The 20493-nt window shown below is 40.5% G+C and overlaps 1 protein-coding gene and 1 long non-coding RNA gene across 2 annotated transcripts in view; both read right to left on the bottom strand.

The window, feature by feature from the left end:
• Nucleotides 1–29: 29 nt before the first annotated feature.
• Nucleotides 30–3102, bottom strand: LOC117502308. Its single transcript, XR_004558263.1, has 3 exons — nucleotides 3049–3102; nucleotides 1054–1125; nucleotides 30–68 (listed from the first exon to the last, which is right to left on the bottom strand). It is a non-coding gene; the product is annotated as an uncharacterized LOC117502308 (long non-coding RNA).
• A 121-nt stretch (nucleotides 3103–3223) lies between these two features.
• Nucleotides 3224–20493, bottom strand: part of LOC117501531 (collagen alpha-1(IX) chain) — a 50943-nt gene continuing 33673 nt past the window's right edge. Inside the window, exons 4-12 of the mRNA XM_034160420.1 lie at nucleotides 13447–13843; nucleotides 13102–13169; nucleotides 8479–8503; nucleotides 7641–7730; nucleotides 7494–7529; nucleotides 6526–6597; nucleotides 3457–3501; nucleotides 3326–3365; nucleotides 3224–3237 (exon numbers count right to left, since the gene is read on the bottom strand). Of these exons, the coding sequence (XP_034016311.1) occupies nucleotides 3224–3237; nucleotides 3326–3365; nucleotides 3457–3501; nucleotides 6526–6597; nucleotides 7494–7529; nucleotides 7641–7730; nucleotides 8479–8503; nucleotides 13102–13169; nucleotides 13447–13843 (787 nt within the window). The remainder of the gene's footprint in view (nucleotides 3238–3325; nucleotides 3366–3456; nucleotides 3502–6525; nucleotides 6598–7493; nucleotides 7530–7640; nucleotides 7731–8478; nucleotides 8504–13101; nucleotides 13170–13446; nucleotides 13844–20493) is intronic.

Genomic DNA, 20493 nt, shown 5'->3' with positions numbered 1-20493 from the left:
GGCAGAGTGAGAATCAGTAAATCACTCACAGCTTCTCCACTTCCCTCAGTGGTGGCACCAGGAGGCCCCTAAAACACAGCAGAATGACATCTAAAAGAGCTGCTGGGGGTTTACATGTCCACATAAATCCACCAAAGATTCCCAGTGAGGCAGGAAAACATGAAAAACAGACTGCAGCATGCAACAGAAACATCATCTTTAAGTGTCCAACGACCAAAAGAGACACACGGTGCTCGACTTACAGAGAACAATAATCTATATAATAAAAGCCAAGTGGGCCCTCTTTCTCTCTCTGTGTGTGTGTGTGTGTGTGTGTGTGTGTGTAACTTTTATCACAGACAAACTGTGGAGAGCTGCCGTTTGCCGTTTGGTACGTTTATGTATTTTGGGTCAAGGATGAACGCTGCGAAATCAGAAAATTGATACGACTAATATTTTTGGAAAAATTAGTAATATTATGTAATAACAGTGAACAATGGGCACTGATATTCATCAGCCCCGGTAACCAGATAAGCTCTCAACAAAGGAAATATCTCAACCTTGCCAGTTGTAAAACATGACATCAACTAAATGTGCCAAACAGTAAATACAATTATTCACAAAACCTTCTCATTTTAAAATTCCTGCACTTTCAGTTAAAATCATTATAGAATTTTTTGCATAAATTATTACCACCCTTTAAAAATGTCAGCTACCTATTTTATAAACACTACCCAGTCTAGAACCCATGGATCCCCACAGGCAACATGTTAGTTAAATTCCAAATGTCCAAAGTTCATCTTAATACACGTCAGACTGCAGGTTGATTTGAGGCTACATTAGCACACAGTGTGGTGTTTTTCACTGAAATCCACTGCTGAGGACTCTTGCTTATGAAATCGCCATCATATGATCACATAGAAGAGGTGCAGAAGAGCGCAGTTTCTATCCCACAGAACCACTTTCTCTGGAAATAAAGTGCTTCTGTTTAATTCCACAAAGAGATGATGTCAGAGGCTGAATGTCTTGGGAAAGGCAGCAGATTAGTGAGTTTGAGTTAAATCTGATCCCTACCATTGGTCCTGGTGGACCAGGTAGGCCAGGAGGCCCTGGGAGGCCATTTGTTCCTCTGGGCCCAGGTGGACCCTGCAAGTTCAAGAAACATCATGAAATATGGAACACCATGCACACATTTAATATGCAGTCCAGGACAAAATCTTTACAGTACTAAAGAGATTGCAAAAATATTAACTGTTAACATACAGTACAAATTTATGGACAGAATATGTCTGTATGAAAAGGTTTGATATCCTTGATTATATTGCATATAAAAATAAAGAAATCAAAGTTCTTTATGTTCAAATTTGTACATGAAATAAATTAATTATCAAAGATAAAACAACAGAATGCATAAGTAAGTATGGGTTATTATGTAACACAAATCATCACTTTCTTACAGAGTTTTCTTTACACAAATCAAGCGTTTGTTACATGAATATTTCCAATTCACTGAATATTATCTTGGAGTTTGATATTACTAAACACAGTCAGGCACTGTGTGGTAAATCTAACCGCTGCTTAGGGTAGTTCTCAAAAATGTCTCTCCATAGAAGAAGTAGAATAGTGAGGGAAGCCACAAAAATACTTATGTATCCAACCTCTGGCATGCTCAAAGAAAACCTACTGTAAAAGTGATTTATTTAGTTGTGTTATAATAAAAGGTGTACATTCTTATGCATTCAATTATAGTGCATCCGGAAAGCATTTATAGTGCTTCACTCTTTCCCATTGTCATTATGGGGTACTGTGTGTCAAATTTTGAAGGTTAAAATGAAATTCATCCATTTTGGAATAAGACTGTAACATAACAAAATATGGAAAAAGTAAAGCTCTGTAAATACCTTCTGGATGCACAGTGTGTTTATTTTAATATTATTTATTTTATAACATGTTGTACAGTTTTTAAGTTTAATAAGCACAGTTGTTGACAATATTTTTCTGAAAGCTATATCTCTGCAGTGATCATTTAACTAGGATAATCAATAAAAATCATGTAGTCTTGTGTTTTCACAGCCTTTCAAACCAACTGCAAATTGATCAGAATTTCCCAAATCCTTTTATAACTTGTAAACAATATAAAAAGGTGTTCTAATCATACTATTATGACTTATATTAATTGTAAATGGCCTCGCTAGAAGCTGATCTAGTTATCCAAACAGCTAAACATAGTTCCAGAAACTTTGCATACTCCAAGAGGCGTTCAATGTAGTTTACCGAATCTTATTTAACAATACAGGAAAAAAAACCCCAAAACAAAACAAAAACAGGAAAAATATCAATATTTGTACTAAAACAATAGTGTCAGGATATAACTACCACATTACCATAGATATAACCATAAGATATAGCTGTTAGCTTAGTGATTAGCATATGTGCAAAATTGTCTAGTTAAGTGACAAATGATTTAACTCATTATATTAAATGTAGCCATGTTAAATTATCAAAGGAAAACTTCCAGTAACTATTCTGAATTGAAGTACTTTTGTTTCAAACACTTTCAGATTAGAAACTATTTCCTCAAATGTTGAACCGGTCAAAATAAATGTTTTTTTGTAATCTCTTTGTCTGATTTGCATTTTGGTGAGACAAAATTTACAAGCACTCAGCAAACATGTATCTAAGACTGGAAAATGATATGTTCTTTGGAAAACATTAAAAGGATGCATTTGGTATAGTTTTAGCCGCCATATTAGATATTTGCAGCCATATTGGATTTAACATTTTATGTGTGTAAAACTGAATATTAAATATGATGTAACCATATGTTCTATTTAATATTTATTTCATTTATGTGTTTAAAGGCAATTGCAAAAACAAAATTTGGTTGATGCAGGTCACTTTATAAAGCTGTAAAATCAAGAAGTGACTGTACGTGATATTGATTGCTGTCAAAAATGTATAATATTGTTCCCCCCACCAAGTAACTGTACATGGGCCAGTTTTTGTGTATCTGTCTCACACACTAAATGCTTTCTCAGGTTTTTGACTTGTTGTAATTTGGACTCTGACCTCAGGTCCAATGTTTCCTTCATCTCCTGGGGTTCCTGGCTTCCCTGCTGGTCCCTAACAGGCACAGAAAAGGAAGCATTTGTTTATTACAGCATCACGTATACTAATGTACTTCATGTAGCTTTCAGAATACAATAGAACACTGCAGACATCAAGAGCACATACAGCAGGTCCTTCAGTCACTGGACCCTGACGAGACACAGAAACATAAATTATGCCAACATTTCTGAAAAATTGATTGTAATTATCATTTTTTTCTTAAATACGTTTTTCTCACTTACTGGTGGACCTGCAGGTCCAGGAAAGCCAGGAAGTCCCTGTAAGAAAGAGTGGAAGAAAATCAGCAACATTATTCTTGCTGTTAAAAGTGACATTCAAAAATTTTAAGCAGTTAAAATAATTACCCACCCTCTCCCCAACAGGTCCTCTGGGCCCCATCGGGCCAATGGGACCCTGCAGATGACAAACAATGTAAAATTCAATGTAAAAAAGTTATTCACATGAATACGAGGTCTGTTAGAAAAGTATCCGACCTTTTTATTTTTTTTAAAAACCTGATGGATTTGAATCACGTGTGCTTGCATGAGCCAACCTTGAACCTTTGTGACCATGAGTGAACTTTTTCACGCCTGTGGATTGCGTCATTTGCTTGTAAGAAGCCTTTGTGTGAGGATGGGTGGAGTCTCTTGTCGTTTTTTCTTTGCAAGGAAATGGCGGAACGACTGGAGCAGCGCGAATGCATCAAATTTTGCCAGAAACTGAGCGACATCCAGGTGGAAACCATTCGGATTATACAGACGGCTTTCGGTGACGATCCTATGGGCATCACACAGATTAAGGAGCGGTACAACCAGTTTAAAGATGGCCACACAACGGTGGAGAGCGCACCGCGCTCTGGGCAGCCATCAACATGCTGAAATGACCAGATCATTTCCAAAATGAACGCTGTGGTGATGTGGGACCGTTGTGTGACTATCCGAGAAATTGTGGAAGAGGTGGACATCAGCACTTTTTCGGCACATTCCACTGTGACAGAAGATTTTGCCATGAAAAGAGTTGCAACGAAATTCACCGGCACGAAGCTGATGGCGCGGCAAAAGTGGCACCGTGTTGAAATCTCACAGGACATGTTGTGACATGCCCAGCTCTTGCACCATTCGGAAGATTTCAGACGGCTTTCGGTGGCTTTTCAGTCGTGTGACTATCCGGGAAATTGTGACGAGGGTGGAGCATGTCACAACATATCCTGTGAGACTTCAAACATGGGTGGGCGTTTTGCTTGCGCCATCAGCAACTCTTTTCATTGCAAAATCTTCTGTCACAGTGGAATGTGCCGAAAAAGTGCTAATGTCCACCTCTTCCGCAATTTCTCGGATAGTCACACGACGGTCCCACATCACCACAGCGTTCACTTTGAAATGATCTGTTCATTTCAGCATGGTGATGGCTGCCTGGACCACAGCGCGCTCTCCACCGTTGTGCGGCCGTCTTTAAACCGGTTGTACTGCTCCTTAATCTGTGTGATGCCCATAGGCTCGTCACCGAAAGCCGTCTGAATAATCCGAATGGTTACCACCTGGCTGTCGCCCAGTTTCTGGCAAAATTTGATGCAGTCGCACTGCTCCAGTCGTTCCGCCATTTCCTTGCAAAAAAAAAAAAACGATGAGAGACTCCACCCATCCTCACACAAAGGCTGCTTACAAGCAAATGATGCAGCCGACAAGCGTGAAAAAAATCACGCATGCGCACGAAGGTTCAAGGTTGGCTCATGCAAGCACACGTGATTCAAATCCATCAGGTTTTTAAAAAAAATAAATAAAAAGGTCGGATACTTTTCTAACAGACCTCGTATAGCGCTCAGTTTCACCATAATGACAGCATGAATAAATAAATTCAGCTTACAATTTTTTTACAACCCTTTTTCCTGACATTTCAGATCGTTCACTGCATGTTATGATCTGACGGCCGTTTCACCTGGGGTAGCCTGTCAGTGTGCACGCTGTGCACTCGCTCACTGCAGCCCATCGCGACAGCTATATATGTTTTTATGTATGTCCACATGAGGACAGCAAGCAGACACACGCATCAGTGGACAGTTGTAAGTTCATGTCCGTCCAAACACGGTACATGTTCCCCAGCCATGATGTCCCGAACTAGAGATCTCAAAAGCTGCGGCTGTTGGCGGCCACGCCCCCTGTCCGCCACACATCCGCCACATGTAGGTTGCTGTTTTGCAACACCACACTTGTGGTGGCACTTAAACAAATTTCACAGCCAGCTCGAAAGTGATCGTCTGCTGACTATTTTCGTGTTAACAGCGTGAATGGCCACACATTTTTGTAAGTGCCAAGTGAGCGGTGTTAGATGTTCATGTGTGTCACCTGGAACTTGGCCGACACCTGCCACGAGGGGATCGAATGGGCTCTCATAGGGCACACTCTTTCTTTCAGCCACTGGTGTGTGCAAATAGTTGTAGTGACACATGTACGAGGCGTTGAATGCAGCTCTGATTTGTAGCGACAGCTGTACGTGGCGTTAGAGGCAGCTACATTTTTACATGAATTACATACATTTCCGGCTTTGTGCGCAATTCAACCACATTCATACTATGTGTGAAGGGGCCCTCATGAAAAGTGTGCCAAATCAACATGCTGATACACATCTTATCTGCTGTTGTGACCCCAAAGGGAAAAGAGAGAAGTGGACAAATTCTTTGTTTTGTAATGGCCCAAACACAATGTCACACCATGATGTAGCTGGGGAGTTTATTACAATTTCCAACATTACACCACTATAAATCAAAAAGGAAATAAAAGGATGTGCTGGATCTTAGAGAACTATCAAAATTAATAAATCATGCTCTCAAACTGAAAGATCACACTCTTGAATATAGAGAATAAATCCTTCATACTACTTGCCATGCCACTTGTTTCGATGGTGGGGCTAACAAAAAATGTATAGCAATTTGAAAATGTTCACTTGCACAAATTTAATGCAGTGTTTGTGTTATAAATTAATAATCTGACAAAATTCATTTTGCTTTGTGTTGCATGAAGGAATAAATGTGACTTTCAGACCAGTGTGACTTACATATATTTTCCCCTCTTCATGAGGCATTTTTGGACAGACATGTCCACTCCAGTGTGGAATATTGTGCAGAAAATACAGTACACACAGTGTCCTTTTTAAGATATTTGACATCATGGCCATTTATTGAGATTCTTGCAAATATTTTGTCACATCTAGAAGAGGTTATGGTGCTGTCTTGCGATGTGTTAGTGGTTTCTCCACCATACTATATGATGGCCATGGCACTGTTCAAATCAACTGGCTGAGGACATTCAAGAACTACTATTTGTGGCAATTTGGCTTGTAGGTTTTGACAGTCAAATTCTTCTGTATCTCCATATATCTACTCATTTGTGGATGGAAATATTTTGATAGATAAAAAAATGTTCCAGTGGAGGAGATCCATACAGCAGATCCTGGAAGACCTGGCAGTCCTCGCTGTCCAGGAAGACCAATCTCCCCCTGTTCCCCTTTGCTGCCCTACAAAAAGGGAAAAAAGACACAGCACCAGTAAAACACATTTCTCTCTTTCCCTCATTGTTGTTTTTGATCAACACCAGTTAATACTTATGTTTAAGTAATCTTATGTTAATTTCATAGTAGAAGGAAAACTGGTGAAAACAATTATTTACTCAGAGTAAACCATTTCTTATTGCCACTGAATGGGGGAAACCAATTGCCTCACTAAATTTAAGCAAATATTTTAAAACTGTTGATTATACATTTGGCCACTTGCCTTAGCCTAGCAGTCCTCCTCGGTACTAGTGTCCACTGAGTGACTGCAACTGAATTGCAATCACTCATACTGTCCAGCCCCTGTACAAAGCCCTTTCTCAGCAGTCGAAATTTTAATGCCTCAGTGTAGAGCAGCGCAGTAACATTAGCACAACAGTAGCGCTAATGCTCATGTCCGCTAATGCAAAGCTAAATTCCTATGGAGCTAAATTTGTCACATAATACCTGCATATGCACAAAGGGTGATCTTCAAATATTCCTTGATTTGCCCAACTTCCACTCTTGTCAACAACGCACATACATGTGCATCTTGTCATGTAAACACTCATGCAGATGCCTTTTATAATTTAAATATTGATTGATAGAGGGGCTTTATTAAACATGTACAAATTGTATGTAAGACAATAGGAGCTTAATAATTAATTAAACAACTGCAAATTATAAAGAACACAAGGCTCATATGGCCGAGGGTATTTTAGCACTGTGTTCTTAACTTATCTTTGTCCCAAGTGAAAGGATGTCCCCCAAAAACATCTAAAAACAGAGTTGAGGTTGAAAAATGGCAAATGTCTCCTTTAATTTGAAAGTATTGTGGCTGTTGGACATTCTAGATTCTTGTGGTTCCATCATTTCATACTTACAGGAGAGCCTGGACTGCCAGGAGACCCCGGAAGACCCTGTAGATTAAAAAATATAGTCAAAGAAGGCAGAGATTATGATGATGGTGACTAGAAATCAGTCAAAGGAAGCATGTAGCAATTTGTTCTGCGTGAAGTCCATGTCTTTACATCTCTTCCATCTCTGCCGTCTTCTCCTGTGGGGCCTCGTGGACCCTCTGGTCCTGGGGCTCCTGGGGGGCCTTGCAATGATTTGTTGGGCTGAAGGAGGAGAAAACCAGTCAGTGAATGGGACACAATGTAAAGTAACTTCTTTTGTATACAACCCCAATTCCAGTGAAGTTGGGACGTTGTGTAAAGTGTAAATAAAAACAGAATACAGTGATTTTCAAATCCTCTTCAGCCTATATTCAACTGAATACACCACAAAGACAAGATATTTAATGTTCAAACTGATAAACTTTATTGTTTTTGTGCAAATATTTGCTCATTTTGAAATGGATGCCTGCAACACGTTTCAAAAAAGCTGGGACAGTGGTATGTTTACCACTGTGTTGCATCACCTTTCCTTCTAACAACACTCAATAAGCGTTTGGGAACTGAGGACACTAATTGTTGAAGCTTTGTAGGTGGAATTCTTTCCCATTCTCGCTTGATGTATGACTTCAGTTGTTCAACAGTCCGGGGTCTCCGTTGTATTTTGCGCTTCATAATGTGCCACACATTTTCAATGGGTGACAGGTCTGGACTGCAGGCAGGCCAGTCTAGTACCTGCACTCTTTTACTACGAAGCCACGCTGTTGTAACACGTGCAGAATGTGGCTTGGCATTGTCTTGCTGAAATAAGCAGGGACGTCCCTGAAAAAGACGTTGCTTGGATGGCAGCATGTGTTGCTCCAAAACCTGGATGTACCTTTCAGCATTGATGGTGCCATCACAGATGTGTAAGTTGCCCATGCCATGGGCACTAACACACCCCCATACCATCACAGATGCTGGCTTTTGAACTTTGTGCTGGTAACAATCTGGATGGTCTTTTACCTCTTTTGTCCAGAGGACTCGACGTCCATGATGTTGTGTGGGCCACCAGAAGAGGAGGTACTGCTGGCCCAACACCAAAGGGCACCCTGCCTGAAGGCAGGCTTCAGGCACCAGAGGGCACAGCCACCTCCTAGGAGCATCCTGGAGCTCCGGTAGTGACAGCTGTCACTCATCACTTCATTATCCACACTACCCATAAAAGCCAGACAGCAACTCCACCTCCCTGCCGAGAAATCTGCTCACCTACAAGGTAAACTCTCAGCCGTTCAGTGCCGTTCGCACACAATTTTACAGCTAAGCTTGTCACTTGTAACGTCTTTACTTCTGAGCTCGTAGTTGTAACGTTTTTGCATCTGAGTCTTTGCAGCTGTAACCTTTTGTATACACACAGCTGGTTGCTGAGTTTGTGGACATTGGGAGGAGTTGGCGTTCCCGCTTCTCAATCCAAAACTTGAGTGTTACATAAGGATCTGCACGTACTCTGAGTAACTGAATTCAGGAGGTGGAGGTTTTTCCACCAGAAGGAACTGTGTTTGTTGGTTGACTGTTTACTGGGTGTTCACACGCCCACCATAATCTGTCTGTTCTTCCTGCCAGCAGTACCAGATCTGACAGCTGGAGGCTGTGGCCACCTAGGGACTCAGGACTCGGCGGCTCTGGTTTGTTGCAGGTCTCCGTTGGCAGTGGAAATCGTGTGGGGCCCGGATCTTCTCTGGACAGGCATCTCCTATCCTCGAGCCTGCCCACACGTCATCTGTGATTTAATTGACTGTTACCTAAAAACAGCATCTGTATTGTGCACATTTTCACAACATTAAATTGTTATATTTTGGCATTTTCATTGTCCGTTCATTACGGCCCCTGTGGGGTCCGTGTCATTACACTTTCCCAACACATGATTCCCAAAAACAGTCTGAAATGTGGACTCATCAGACCACAGCACACCTTTCCACTTTGTGTCTGTCCATTTCAAATGAGCTCGTTCCCAGAAAAGGCGGCAGCGTTTCTGGATGTTGTTGATGTGTGGCTTTCACTTTGCATGGTAGAGTTTTAACTTGCACTTGTAGATGTAGCGACAAACTGTGTTAATGACAATGTTTTCTGAAGTGTTCCTGATCCTTTACACAATGTCGGTTTTTAATGCAGTGCATCCTGAGGGATCGAAGGTCATGGGCATCAATGTTGGTTTTCAGCCTGCTGCTTATGTTTAGAAAGTTCTCCAGATTCTCTGAATATTCTGATTATATTATGGACTGTAGATGATGGAATCCCTAAATTCCTTGCAATTGAACCATTGAGAGACATTCTTCTTGAACTGTTGGACTATTTTTTCATGCAGTTGTTCACAAAGTGGTGATCCTCGCCCCATCTTTGCTTGTGAACGGCTGAGCCTTTTGGGGATGCTCCTTTTATACCCAATCATGACATTCACCTGTTTCCAATTAGGTGTTCTTTGAGCATTCATCAACTTTCCCCATTTTTTGTTGCTCCGTTCAAACATTTTTGAAACGTGTTGCAGGCATCCATTTCAAAATGAGAAAATATTACCACAAAAACAATAAAGTTTATCAGTTTGAACATTAAATATTTTGTCTTTGTGGTGTATTCAATTGATTGCAGGTTGAAGAGGATTTTCAAATCATTGTATTCTATTTTTATTTACATTTCTCACAACGTCCCAACTTCATTGGAATTGGGGTTGTATAAAGTTGTCAGTAGTGGGCACAGTTCGTCATGTGGTATATTTGTTCCTGCTGGAGCTTACAACGTGCTTATTTGGGGACACATTAATCCAAACAACTGACGTCATGCAAAGGTAACCATCATCACCTCCAGGAGACGGAGCAGCAAAAGGTCAAGCCAGACCAATGCCCGATTAGATCATTAAACAAATTTTCCATCTGTATTTCTTATTTACACCTTTTTGTCCTGCATAGGGCTGCGTGGTGGCCCAGTGCTTCATGCACTCACATCCAAAGCAGAAGATTCCTGGTTTTAATAAGACCAGCGGCCCATTGTCTGCGTAATGCTGAGTTGCATAAGAAGGACATCCGGCATGAATCTAGTGACAAATCAACATGTCGGCCTCTGGTGACCTTGAGTGAAAAAGGGAGAAGCTGAACAAACTTTACTGTGAATAAACCATATGTAGAATGGAAATGAGCACTTTAATTTTAATTATCTGTGTACATCTTGATTATCTGATCTTGGCGTGATAAACTTTTTGGGAACCTCCTTTTTTATGCTTCAAAATATTAAAAATTCCAGCTCTTTAGTGGTGTTTTTCAGGGTTTTATCGCAAAATAAATGAACAAAACACACCATAGCTATAAATTTATTAATAAAAGTTACCTTCTGTGAAATGTTTTTAGCACTTTATCAGTTTAGCCTCATCTCAGTTCGCGGATTAGCGGCTATTTTAGCTAACTTTTAGGTTAGCTGTGCCCACCACTGAAAGTTGTAAGTCTCCTCATGTGTCACCTCGAGGATACATTTCTCCTCACCAACAACATGATTTATCATCTGAAATTGTTAAATTGTTCAACTAAGCAACCCCATAAAAGCAAAAGATAAAAATAAACCCTTCTATAAACTAGCAATAGCACAAAGCAACAAGGCCATGAGGAAACCCAAGCACTGAAGTAGATTACTGGCAAAAAGAAGGAAGTAAAGAATAAATACCTCAGCATTGGCATACATCTGAAGAAGCAAGAGAAATCAGATAAATGGAGAGTTAGTGAAAACAGTCACACCACCATCACCAAAAGTGTCAGCAGAAGCGTACCTGGTCATCGTCACAGTAGTGTGTATGCCATGCTGAATACTCAAACGCTAATCTGTACTACAGTAATACTGCAGAAAAGTTAGCCTGAAGTCTCATCCAGCGCACCAGGCGGTTTCAGTCTTTCACACAAACATCGTCAAATTTCACATCGACAGGTTAATTCTACGGCAGCAGAAATACAGTGATGGCACAATCTGGCCACATTTTAACATACCATTAAAAATTTAATGTGATTGAAAATTTGTTACTGTAGAATTACCCAAAGTGACACCTTCTTTATATTCTACAAATATTTCTCTGAGGCAGTCAGGTCATTAATGAACTTATGATTATATTTCATTTGAAAACAGCCCCCCCCCCCCCCCCCCCCCCCGAAAAAAAAACCATCATGCAGTGTGTTTTCTTTTCAGGATCCCGTCAATGAAGATGAATCGATAATGTTAGTGTGAATGCGTCAAAATGCAGCAACAAAAGCAAAGAAATTTGATCATATCACCACACTATTTACCTTTTTGTATATCAAATCAGATGACCAGCGGTGACATCGCTTATCTCACACAGATCACATTTTATTTTAACATATGTAATAGTGAGTGAAATGGCATTGTCATAACTTGTGCCACATTATATGCTTCTCCATTTTTGGCACTCTTATCTTGCAGTTTGAGGTGTTCCTAAGGTGAAAAAGAAGTTAGAAGGCTATATGGGCATTTTGCTTGTTTTTTGTAATTATTGACCTGTTGAGATTATACGATCACTTGCATTTGACTATTTTTAATTAAGACTTAGAACACATTTTTTTTTGCTCTTACATACAGGTTGTTATGAAATTGCTGTATTAATCTGTTTTATTCCTTTTATGGATTGTAATAATAAAGTATGCTTATAGTATGTAAAGCTTTAAAGTTTATAATTTAAGCTGTATTTAATGTTAGTCTTTTGTATTTAATTATGTAAGCACTTTGTAATATTTTGTTTTTGAAAGTGCCACAGAAACAAAAGTCTTGTCTCCTAATAGTCTGAGCTGCTGTGGTTTATAACTGTAACAACTATGAATGCAATAAGTATGAATAAATACGTATTTCTTTTTATGAAATTGTAAAAGTCTTGCACAGAAGACACTATGCTGGGTCTTTCTTCAAACTCTAGCAATAGCAGTTAGTGCAGATGTACCAAATGTGCATCAGGCAAGGCTAAATTTTACTAATCACTGGAATTAATACTATCTATCTATCTATCTATCTATCTATCTATCTATCTATCTATCTATCTATCTATCTATCTATCTATCTATCTATCTATCTATCTATCTATCTATCTATCTATCTATCTATCTATCTATCTATCTATCTATCTATCTATCTATCTATCTATCTATCTATCTATCTATCTATCTATCTATCTATCTATCTATCTATCTATCTATCTATCTATCTATCTATCTAGCAAGCATCAGGTCTGAATGTTTCAGACGAGTATGTGTCACATGCTCAGGAAACTGACATTGTTCTGAACATTTTGATATGGCACACCTAGACATTATACCAAAAGAAAGCATCTTAAACAGGGAATTACTGAAAGTACACAGAGGGTTAACAAACTAAAACTGTAGAGTAATTTGGATCAGCACACTGAGATTTCATGTCTGCTTCTCAGCACTTTTGCCTCCAAGAAATATTTGTACACCTAAAACCACAGTCCAAACACAGAACTGTTGGGCAGCATTTCTGCACAAGATCTTGCAAAAAGCCATATTAACCTGCATGAACCCAAAAAGATGTGTGTCACTGTACCTCAGAGGCCGACAGCTCACTGCAGCTCTCTCTTTGGGCTCTCTTTGGGTCGCAGTGGATCAACATCCACTGGAGTTCAAACTGAAAGCACACAAACGATACATTCACTCGCACAGCAACAACCTGTAAATGCTTTGTTCCAGTGGTTTTTAATTGCTGAGCACAATGCAACAATGTAGTTTTCTGCAGGGATTAACTTCCTCTAATAGTTCCAGTGGAACACAGCTGAGCAGCTGTGCTGTGGCAGCATCACTTAAGAATTCCAGCACAGCTCAACACGTATAAACCTTAATGTTTCATTGATGCAGCTTCTAAGGAGAGTCAGTGAACATTGTTAAATGCAGTGGGCAGTTCTCACCACAACAGAGGTTTCAGGATCAGCTTCCAGCCTGCCAATAAGAGTATCACCCTCTGTGTTGACCGGGCCTTTGCCCTTGATGGGTTTCCGATCTACCGGCTGGCAATCCACATACAGGGTGACCTGGTCGCGTTCCACTCCGATCATCACTTTGTGCCACTTGGTGTTGAAGAGCACGGACAGGCCCGGGAAGGTGACGGTCTGCAGGTTCCCATCGTCGCCCATCAGGAAGTATTCCAGAGCCTGCTGATCCCCGTTCAGCCTCACCCCAGCTTGTTTGTGACCATCTTCATCCACTATTTGCCAAAGGTTCCACACCTTATTCACTGTGTTCTTGATCATACGGAAGGTCGCCATGAAGGAGTATTCATCAGGGAAGCCACGAGGGAAATTCAGCCTGAGAACAAAATTACAAAAAAAACAAGCTCAGCAGGGACGTTAAGTCTCCTTTTTATTTCCATTTATTTGTACTTTGTCAAAACAGTGTGTTATGCAAGAAGAGGTCTAAAAAAAGGCAACCTCACGATGCATTCATGTGCTTCTGTAAAGAGTGACATTAACTGTTCTACATAAATACGGTCACAATGTATAATTACTCTATCAAACAGAGAAAAATGCAGATTGGTCATTTTTCTTTAAATTTGCCATTTCGAGTTGTATGTGTGTGTTTGTGTTGTTTTTTAATACTGTAAAAAGCAGCAGTGGCCCTGGTCTATTTTTCCTTAGCAACCACACACAATTGTTCATTTTGCTGCACTTCAAGGGGCTCTTTGAGTGAGCGCCCAAGAAGACAAATGATACATTCTATCGGTAGAAATGCACTGTTGAGTCAGTTTGTGGAAATGTTTTAATAATTCAGATTACATGTAGGCATATATGTAGAACTGACATTGATAATACTTTTAAAAAAAATATATATATATAATTTTTCCCTTCCACATCTGGGAAGGCAGCACCCGAGCGCCCCCCCATGTGGCAGCCGCCACTGCTGTGAGGTGTGGAGTCACTGACACACTGTATGTTTTCAGAGGCATGTGTATCTGTGGACAAGATAAATCAAAAACGACTTATTTCCTTCACACTTGGTGGGAATATTATGCTGCTAGATATCTAGAGGTGACTAGATTTTGGGGTAGTTTGGTTAAACACCAATAACAGGAAAATGTCAAGGAAAATGTCCTCCAAAAAAAAAACCAAAAAAAAAAAAAAAACACTTTTTTTTGGTGTATCTTAAGAAGAAAGAGATGTGGATGCATGATGTAAAACGAGCACTGAGCAGAAAAATATGTGGAAATCAACTAAGGTCACACAGAAATCATGTGATGAAGTCATGCATATTCAAAAACACCATTACAGACATACAAACAGAACTATACAAAAGTTTTATATTATAATAAAAGTAGCATTTGATACCCCCCCACACTCACACCCCTTTTTTTTACAGGCATGTCAGGGCAACATCAGTCCCAACAAAAGTGAATATACGAGCTATATTTTTTCTATATATAATTTCTCTGTAAGTCTACTGGCCAATAGAATACCACACAAACAGCTGCAAATGATCTTACACAATTAAAATGATTGGAAAACACAATTACTCATACTTTAAGTCACATTTTTCTTAAAATACTTTTGTGGTGATGCGACTTATATTCTGCTATGACTTATATACCCCCCCCAGGTTTTCCCACTTTTTAATGTTTTTGTGAATGCACTAAATGTGCTTAAACCTTTGCACAGTACTGTATATTTACTTGTACATTTATATTGTGTTGTGCAGAGTGTGCAGGGTATGAATAGGCCTTCTGATGCCTTTCACTACAAAACTGTTTCTATCTATTCATCCACTCACCATGTGTCTATTCACTGTAACAGAGCAGTCGTATGAAAGCTTGCAAACAAGGATGACAGTGTGGTTGCAAAGGAGACGTGTATTTTCATTCATTTAAGGCCAACTTGTTTTTAATTCGGCTACGCCATAAAAATCACACCTTTCATCCAACCAGGTTGCAGTTTTGAAAATCTTTTCATGGTAAAGTGGTCAATGGTCTATTTGAAGAGTTTCAGTCAGGTTTTAGAATTCATCATAGTACAGAAACAGCATTAGTGAAGGTTACAAATGATCTTATTGCCTCAGACAGTGGACTTATCTCTGTGCTTGTCCTGTTAGACCTCAGTGCTGCTTTTGATACTGTTGACCATAAAATTTTATTACAGAGATTAGAGCATGTCATAGGTATTAAAGGCACTGCGCTGCGGTGGTTTGAATCATATTTGTCTAATAGATTACAGTTTGTTCATGTAAATGGGGAATCTTCTTCACAGACTAAGGTTAATTATGGAGTTCCACAAGGTTCTGTGCTAGGACCAATTTTATTCACTTTATACATGTTTCCCTTAGGCAGTATTATTAGACAGCATTGCTTAAATTTTCATTGTTATGCAGATGATACCCAGCTTTATCTATCCATGAAGCCAGAGGACACACACCAATTAGCTAAACTGCAGGATTGTCTTACAGACATAAAGACATGGATGACCTCTAATTTCCTGCTTTTAAACTCAGATAAAACTGAAGTTATTGTACTTGGCCCCACAAATCTTAGAAACATGGTGTCTAACCAGATCCTTACTCTGGATGGCATTACCCTGACCTCTAGTAATACTGTGAGAAATCTTGGAGTCATTTTTGATCAGGATATGTCATTCAATGCGCATATTAAACAAATATGTAGGACTGCTTTTTTGCATTTGCGCAATATCTCTAAAATTAGAAAGGTCTTGTCTCAGAGTGATGCTGAAAAACTAATTCATGCATTTATTTCCTCTAGGCTGGACTATTGTAATTCATTATTATCAGGTTGTCCTAAAAGTTCCCTGAAAAGCCTTCAGTTAATTAAAAATGCTGCAGCTAGAGTACTGACGGGGACTAGAAGGAGAGAGCATATCTCACCCATATTGGCCTCTCTTCATTGGCTTCCTGTTAATTCCAGAATAGAATTTAAAATTCTTCTTCTTACTTATAAGGTCTTGAATAATCAGGTCCCATCTTATCTTAGGGACCTCATAGTACCATATCACCCCAATAGAGCGCTTCGCTCTCAGACTGCAGGCTTACTTGTAGTTCCTAGGGTTTGTAAGAGTAGAATGGGAGGCAGAGCCTTCAGCTTTCAGGCTCCTCTCCTGTGGAACCAGCTCCCAATTCAGATCAGGGAGACAGACACCCTCTCTACTTTTGAGATTAGGCTTAAAACTTTCCTTTTTGCTAAAGCTTATAGTTAGGGCTGGATCAGGTGACCCTGAACCATCCCTTAGTTATGCTGCTATAGACTTAGACTGCTGGGGGGTTCCCATGATGCACTGTTTCTTTCTCTTTTTGCTCTGTATGCACCACTCTGCATTTAATCATTAGTGATTGATCTCTGCTCCCCCTCCACAGCATGTCTTTTTCCTGGTTCTCTCTCTCAGCGCCAACCAGTCCCAGCAGAAGACTGCCCCTCCCTGAGCCTGGTTCTGCTGGAGGTCTCTTCCTGTTAAAAGCGAGTTTTTCCTTCCCACTGTCGCCAAGTGCTTGCTCACAGGGGGTCGTTTTGACCGTTGGGGTTTTTCCGTAATTATTGTATGGCCTTGCCTTACAATATAAAGCGCCTTGGGGCAGCTGTTTGTTGTGATTTGGTGCTATATAAATAAAATTGATTTGATTTAAAGCTGATGTATGATCAGAAGATGAGTACGACTTTGATCAACATAGCCATGGATAAAAATAACCCCTTCATCAAAGCTGTCGCCATCTTTGAGATTCAGATCAGAATAAATGAAAGCTGCATGCTTCAAAGAAAACAAAGATGGGCTTTAAGGCTATTATATCGCAAATGAGAAACAGTGAAAAGAGGCTGTCGCAGCGCGGAATCACACGGATTCAGTTACAATGTGTTGGTGGTTTCTGCTCTTCTTTTGCATGGACAACAGCTTCAGTGGGCCTCTAACAATCTTCTAAACAATCAAGGTACCTAAGGCAATAAAAGAATCCAGGTTCCTGCAGCCCAGTAAAACAGAGACCATGCTCCGGCTCTGCCAAAGGTTTCTTTTTTTTTCTTCCTTTTAGTAAAAATGTGTTGCTTTTGCCTTTCAGGAGAATGATGGAGTGCAGTGAAAGCTCGATAGCACCAACAGACTTCAAAGTGCGGACCATGCTGGCGGACCTGTGCAGACACAAACGTGTTTTATATTCTGTGTGATGGACCCGGATGGTTTGATGCCGGGTGCCAGCGGGTTACGTAAGGGCTCATGAGAGGAAGATTAACCGGCACACAGCAGAGCGGCAGAGTGGGACGACACCAAATACAGGAGCTGAAAAGGCTCCGACTAATTACAAACCCAAAGCAAATCTATACAGTTAAGCAGTTAACAGTTAACCTGACATTTTTTTTCTTTTGTGGTTATAGTAAACAGGTTTCAAATGATAAGGGTTCATTTTTATGGAATGCAAAAGTTTCCCAGTGAAACAAACTTGACCTACAAACTGTTTTTACATATTGTTTCATTCTGTGTGTCAGTAAAAACGATCCATCAGTGTCTATTCACTGTAAAGGAGCAGACTTATGAAAGCTTGCAAACAAGGACGACAGTGTGGCTGCAAAACACCAGTTGGAAGCTCAATACGAAAATGAAAGAAGCCGTTTGAATGATCAAGTCTGGATCTGTAGGCCTTTGATTTACAGTATTATTAGTTGTGGTTTCAGAATATACAAGAAGCAGTATCATAATTAGTATATCATAACACTGCCTGAGGATTATCATCTGCATCAGGTGGGAAGACTACTGTACCAACATCAGCATCCTGGCTGAAGACAAACTACAGGGCATCGAGTAGGTTATCATCAAGAACCAGCTTCAGTGTGTGGGTCATATTGTTAGGATGGATGACAGCAGACTATGAACCAGACCTTCTACTTGTCTACGTGTCTTGTGGACGGCGCACCACAGGACAGACACTGTGTCATGTGGAACAAAGCTCACATGGGTGACATGACATTCAGATCACCCGCTGTGTTATAATCTGACGGTCCGTTTCACCTGGGGTAGTCTGTCAATGTGCGCACTGTGCGCATGCTCACTGCAACCCATTGCAACAGCGATATATTTTACACTCAACAAAAATATAAACGCAACACTTTTGGTTTTGCTCCCATTTTGTACGAGATGAACTCAAAGATCTAAAACTTTTTCCACATACACAATATCACCATTTCCCTCAAATATTGTTCACAAACCAGTCTAAATCTGTGATAGTGAGCACTTCTCCTTTGCTGAGATAATCCATCCCCACCTCACAGGTGTGCCATATCAAGATGCTGATTAGGCACCATGATTAGTGCACAGGTGTGCCTTAGACTGTCCACAATAAAAGGCCACTCTGAAAGGTGCAGTTTTATCACACAGCACAATGCCACAGATGTCGCAAGATTTGAGGGAGCGTGCAATTGGCATGCTGACAGCAGGAATGTCAACCAGAGCTGTTGCTCGTGTATTGAATGTTCATTTCTCTACCATAAGCCATCTCCAAAGGCGTTTCAGAGAATTTGGCAGTACATCCAACCAGCCTCACAACCGCAGACCACGTGTAACCACACCAGTCCAGGACCTCCACATCCAACATGTTCACGTCCAAGATCGTCTGAGACCAGCCACTCGGACAGCTGCTGAAACAATCGGTTTGCATAACCAAATAATTTCTGCACAAACTGTCAGAAACCATCTCAGGGAAGCTCATCTGCATGCTCGTCGTCCTCATCGGGGTCTCGACCTGACTCCAGTTCGTCGTCGTAACCGACTTGAGTGGGCAAATGCTAACATTCGCTGGTGTTTGGCACGTTGGAGAGGTGTTCTCTTCATGGATGATGCGAAGGAGATGTGTTGCACTGCATGAGGCAAATGGTGGTCACACCAGATACTGACTGGTATCCCCCCCCCCAATAAAAACAAAACTGCACCTTTCAGAGTGGCCTTTTATTGTGGGCAGTCTAAGGCACACCTGTGCACTAATCATGGTGTCTAATCAGCATCTTGATATGGCACACCTGTGAGGTGGGATGGATTATCTCAGCAAAGGAGAAGTGCTCACTATCACAGATTTAGACTGGTTTGTGAACAATATTTGAGGGAAATGGTGATATTGTGTATGTGGAAAAAGTTTTAGATCTTTGAGTTCATCTCATACAAAATGGGAGCAAAACCAAAAGTGTTGCGTTTATATTTTTGTTGAGTATATGTATGTCCACATGAGGACAGCGAGCAGACACACGCATGTCACAGTGGGGAGTTGTTAGTTCATGTCCGTCCAAACACGTTACATGTTCTCCAGCTGGGACGTCCAGAACCAAAGATCTCCACAGGCGCTCCTGTCAACACCCACACCCCCAGTTCGGCGCACACACCAATGTGTCACTGTGTCTGTTTGCACTCATGGGGGCACTTAGACAAATTTCACAACCAGCAGTGGTGCTTCACACAGGTAAGGTCTATCCTTACCAACCCCCAGAGCAGCAATGGTAAGGAAAAACTCCCTCTGAGGAAGAAACCTCAAGCAGACCAGACTCAAAGGGGTGACCCTCTGCTTGGCCATGCTACAGACATAAATTACAGAACAATTCACAGAACAATTCATGGATGAATATACAAGAAATGCTGTTGGCGCACAGGACAGGAGGGTCGCCAACACAAATACAACTCCCATCTCTGGATGGAGCTGCACCTTAAACAAAGAGAAAAAACAGAATCAGGCATCAGAAAGACAAAAAATACTGTATAATTTGCCAGCATTAAACAACAAGCAAAACAGAAGAAATACTAAGGTGCTCGCCGGCCACGAGCCCTAAACTTCACTAAAAGACCCAAAATTTAGGTAAAGTTGAGGCCGCGGCCCGCTCCAATTACTAATAAAATGAATTAAGAGTAAAAAGCGTAAAACAAAACTGTACCAGTATACTAGCCATATGAAAGGGAAAATAAGTGTGTCTTTAGTCTGGACTTGAAAGTCTCTACAGA

The sequence above is a fragment of the Thalassophryne amazonica genome, chromosome 20, assembly GCF_902500255.1.
Source record: "Thalassophryne amazonica chromosome 20, fThaAma1.1, whole genome shotgun sequence".
NCBI lineage: Eukaryota > Metazoa > Chordata > Actinopteri > Batrachoidiformes > Batrachoididae > Thalassophryne > Thalassophryne amazonica.
Note: the sequence above shows the minus strand (reverse complement) of the source record. Positions and strands in the feature narration are given on the sequence as shown.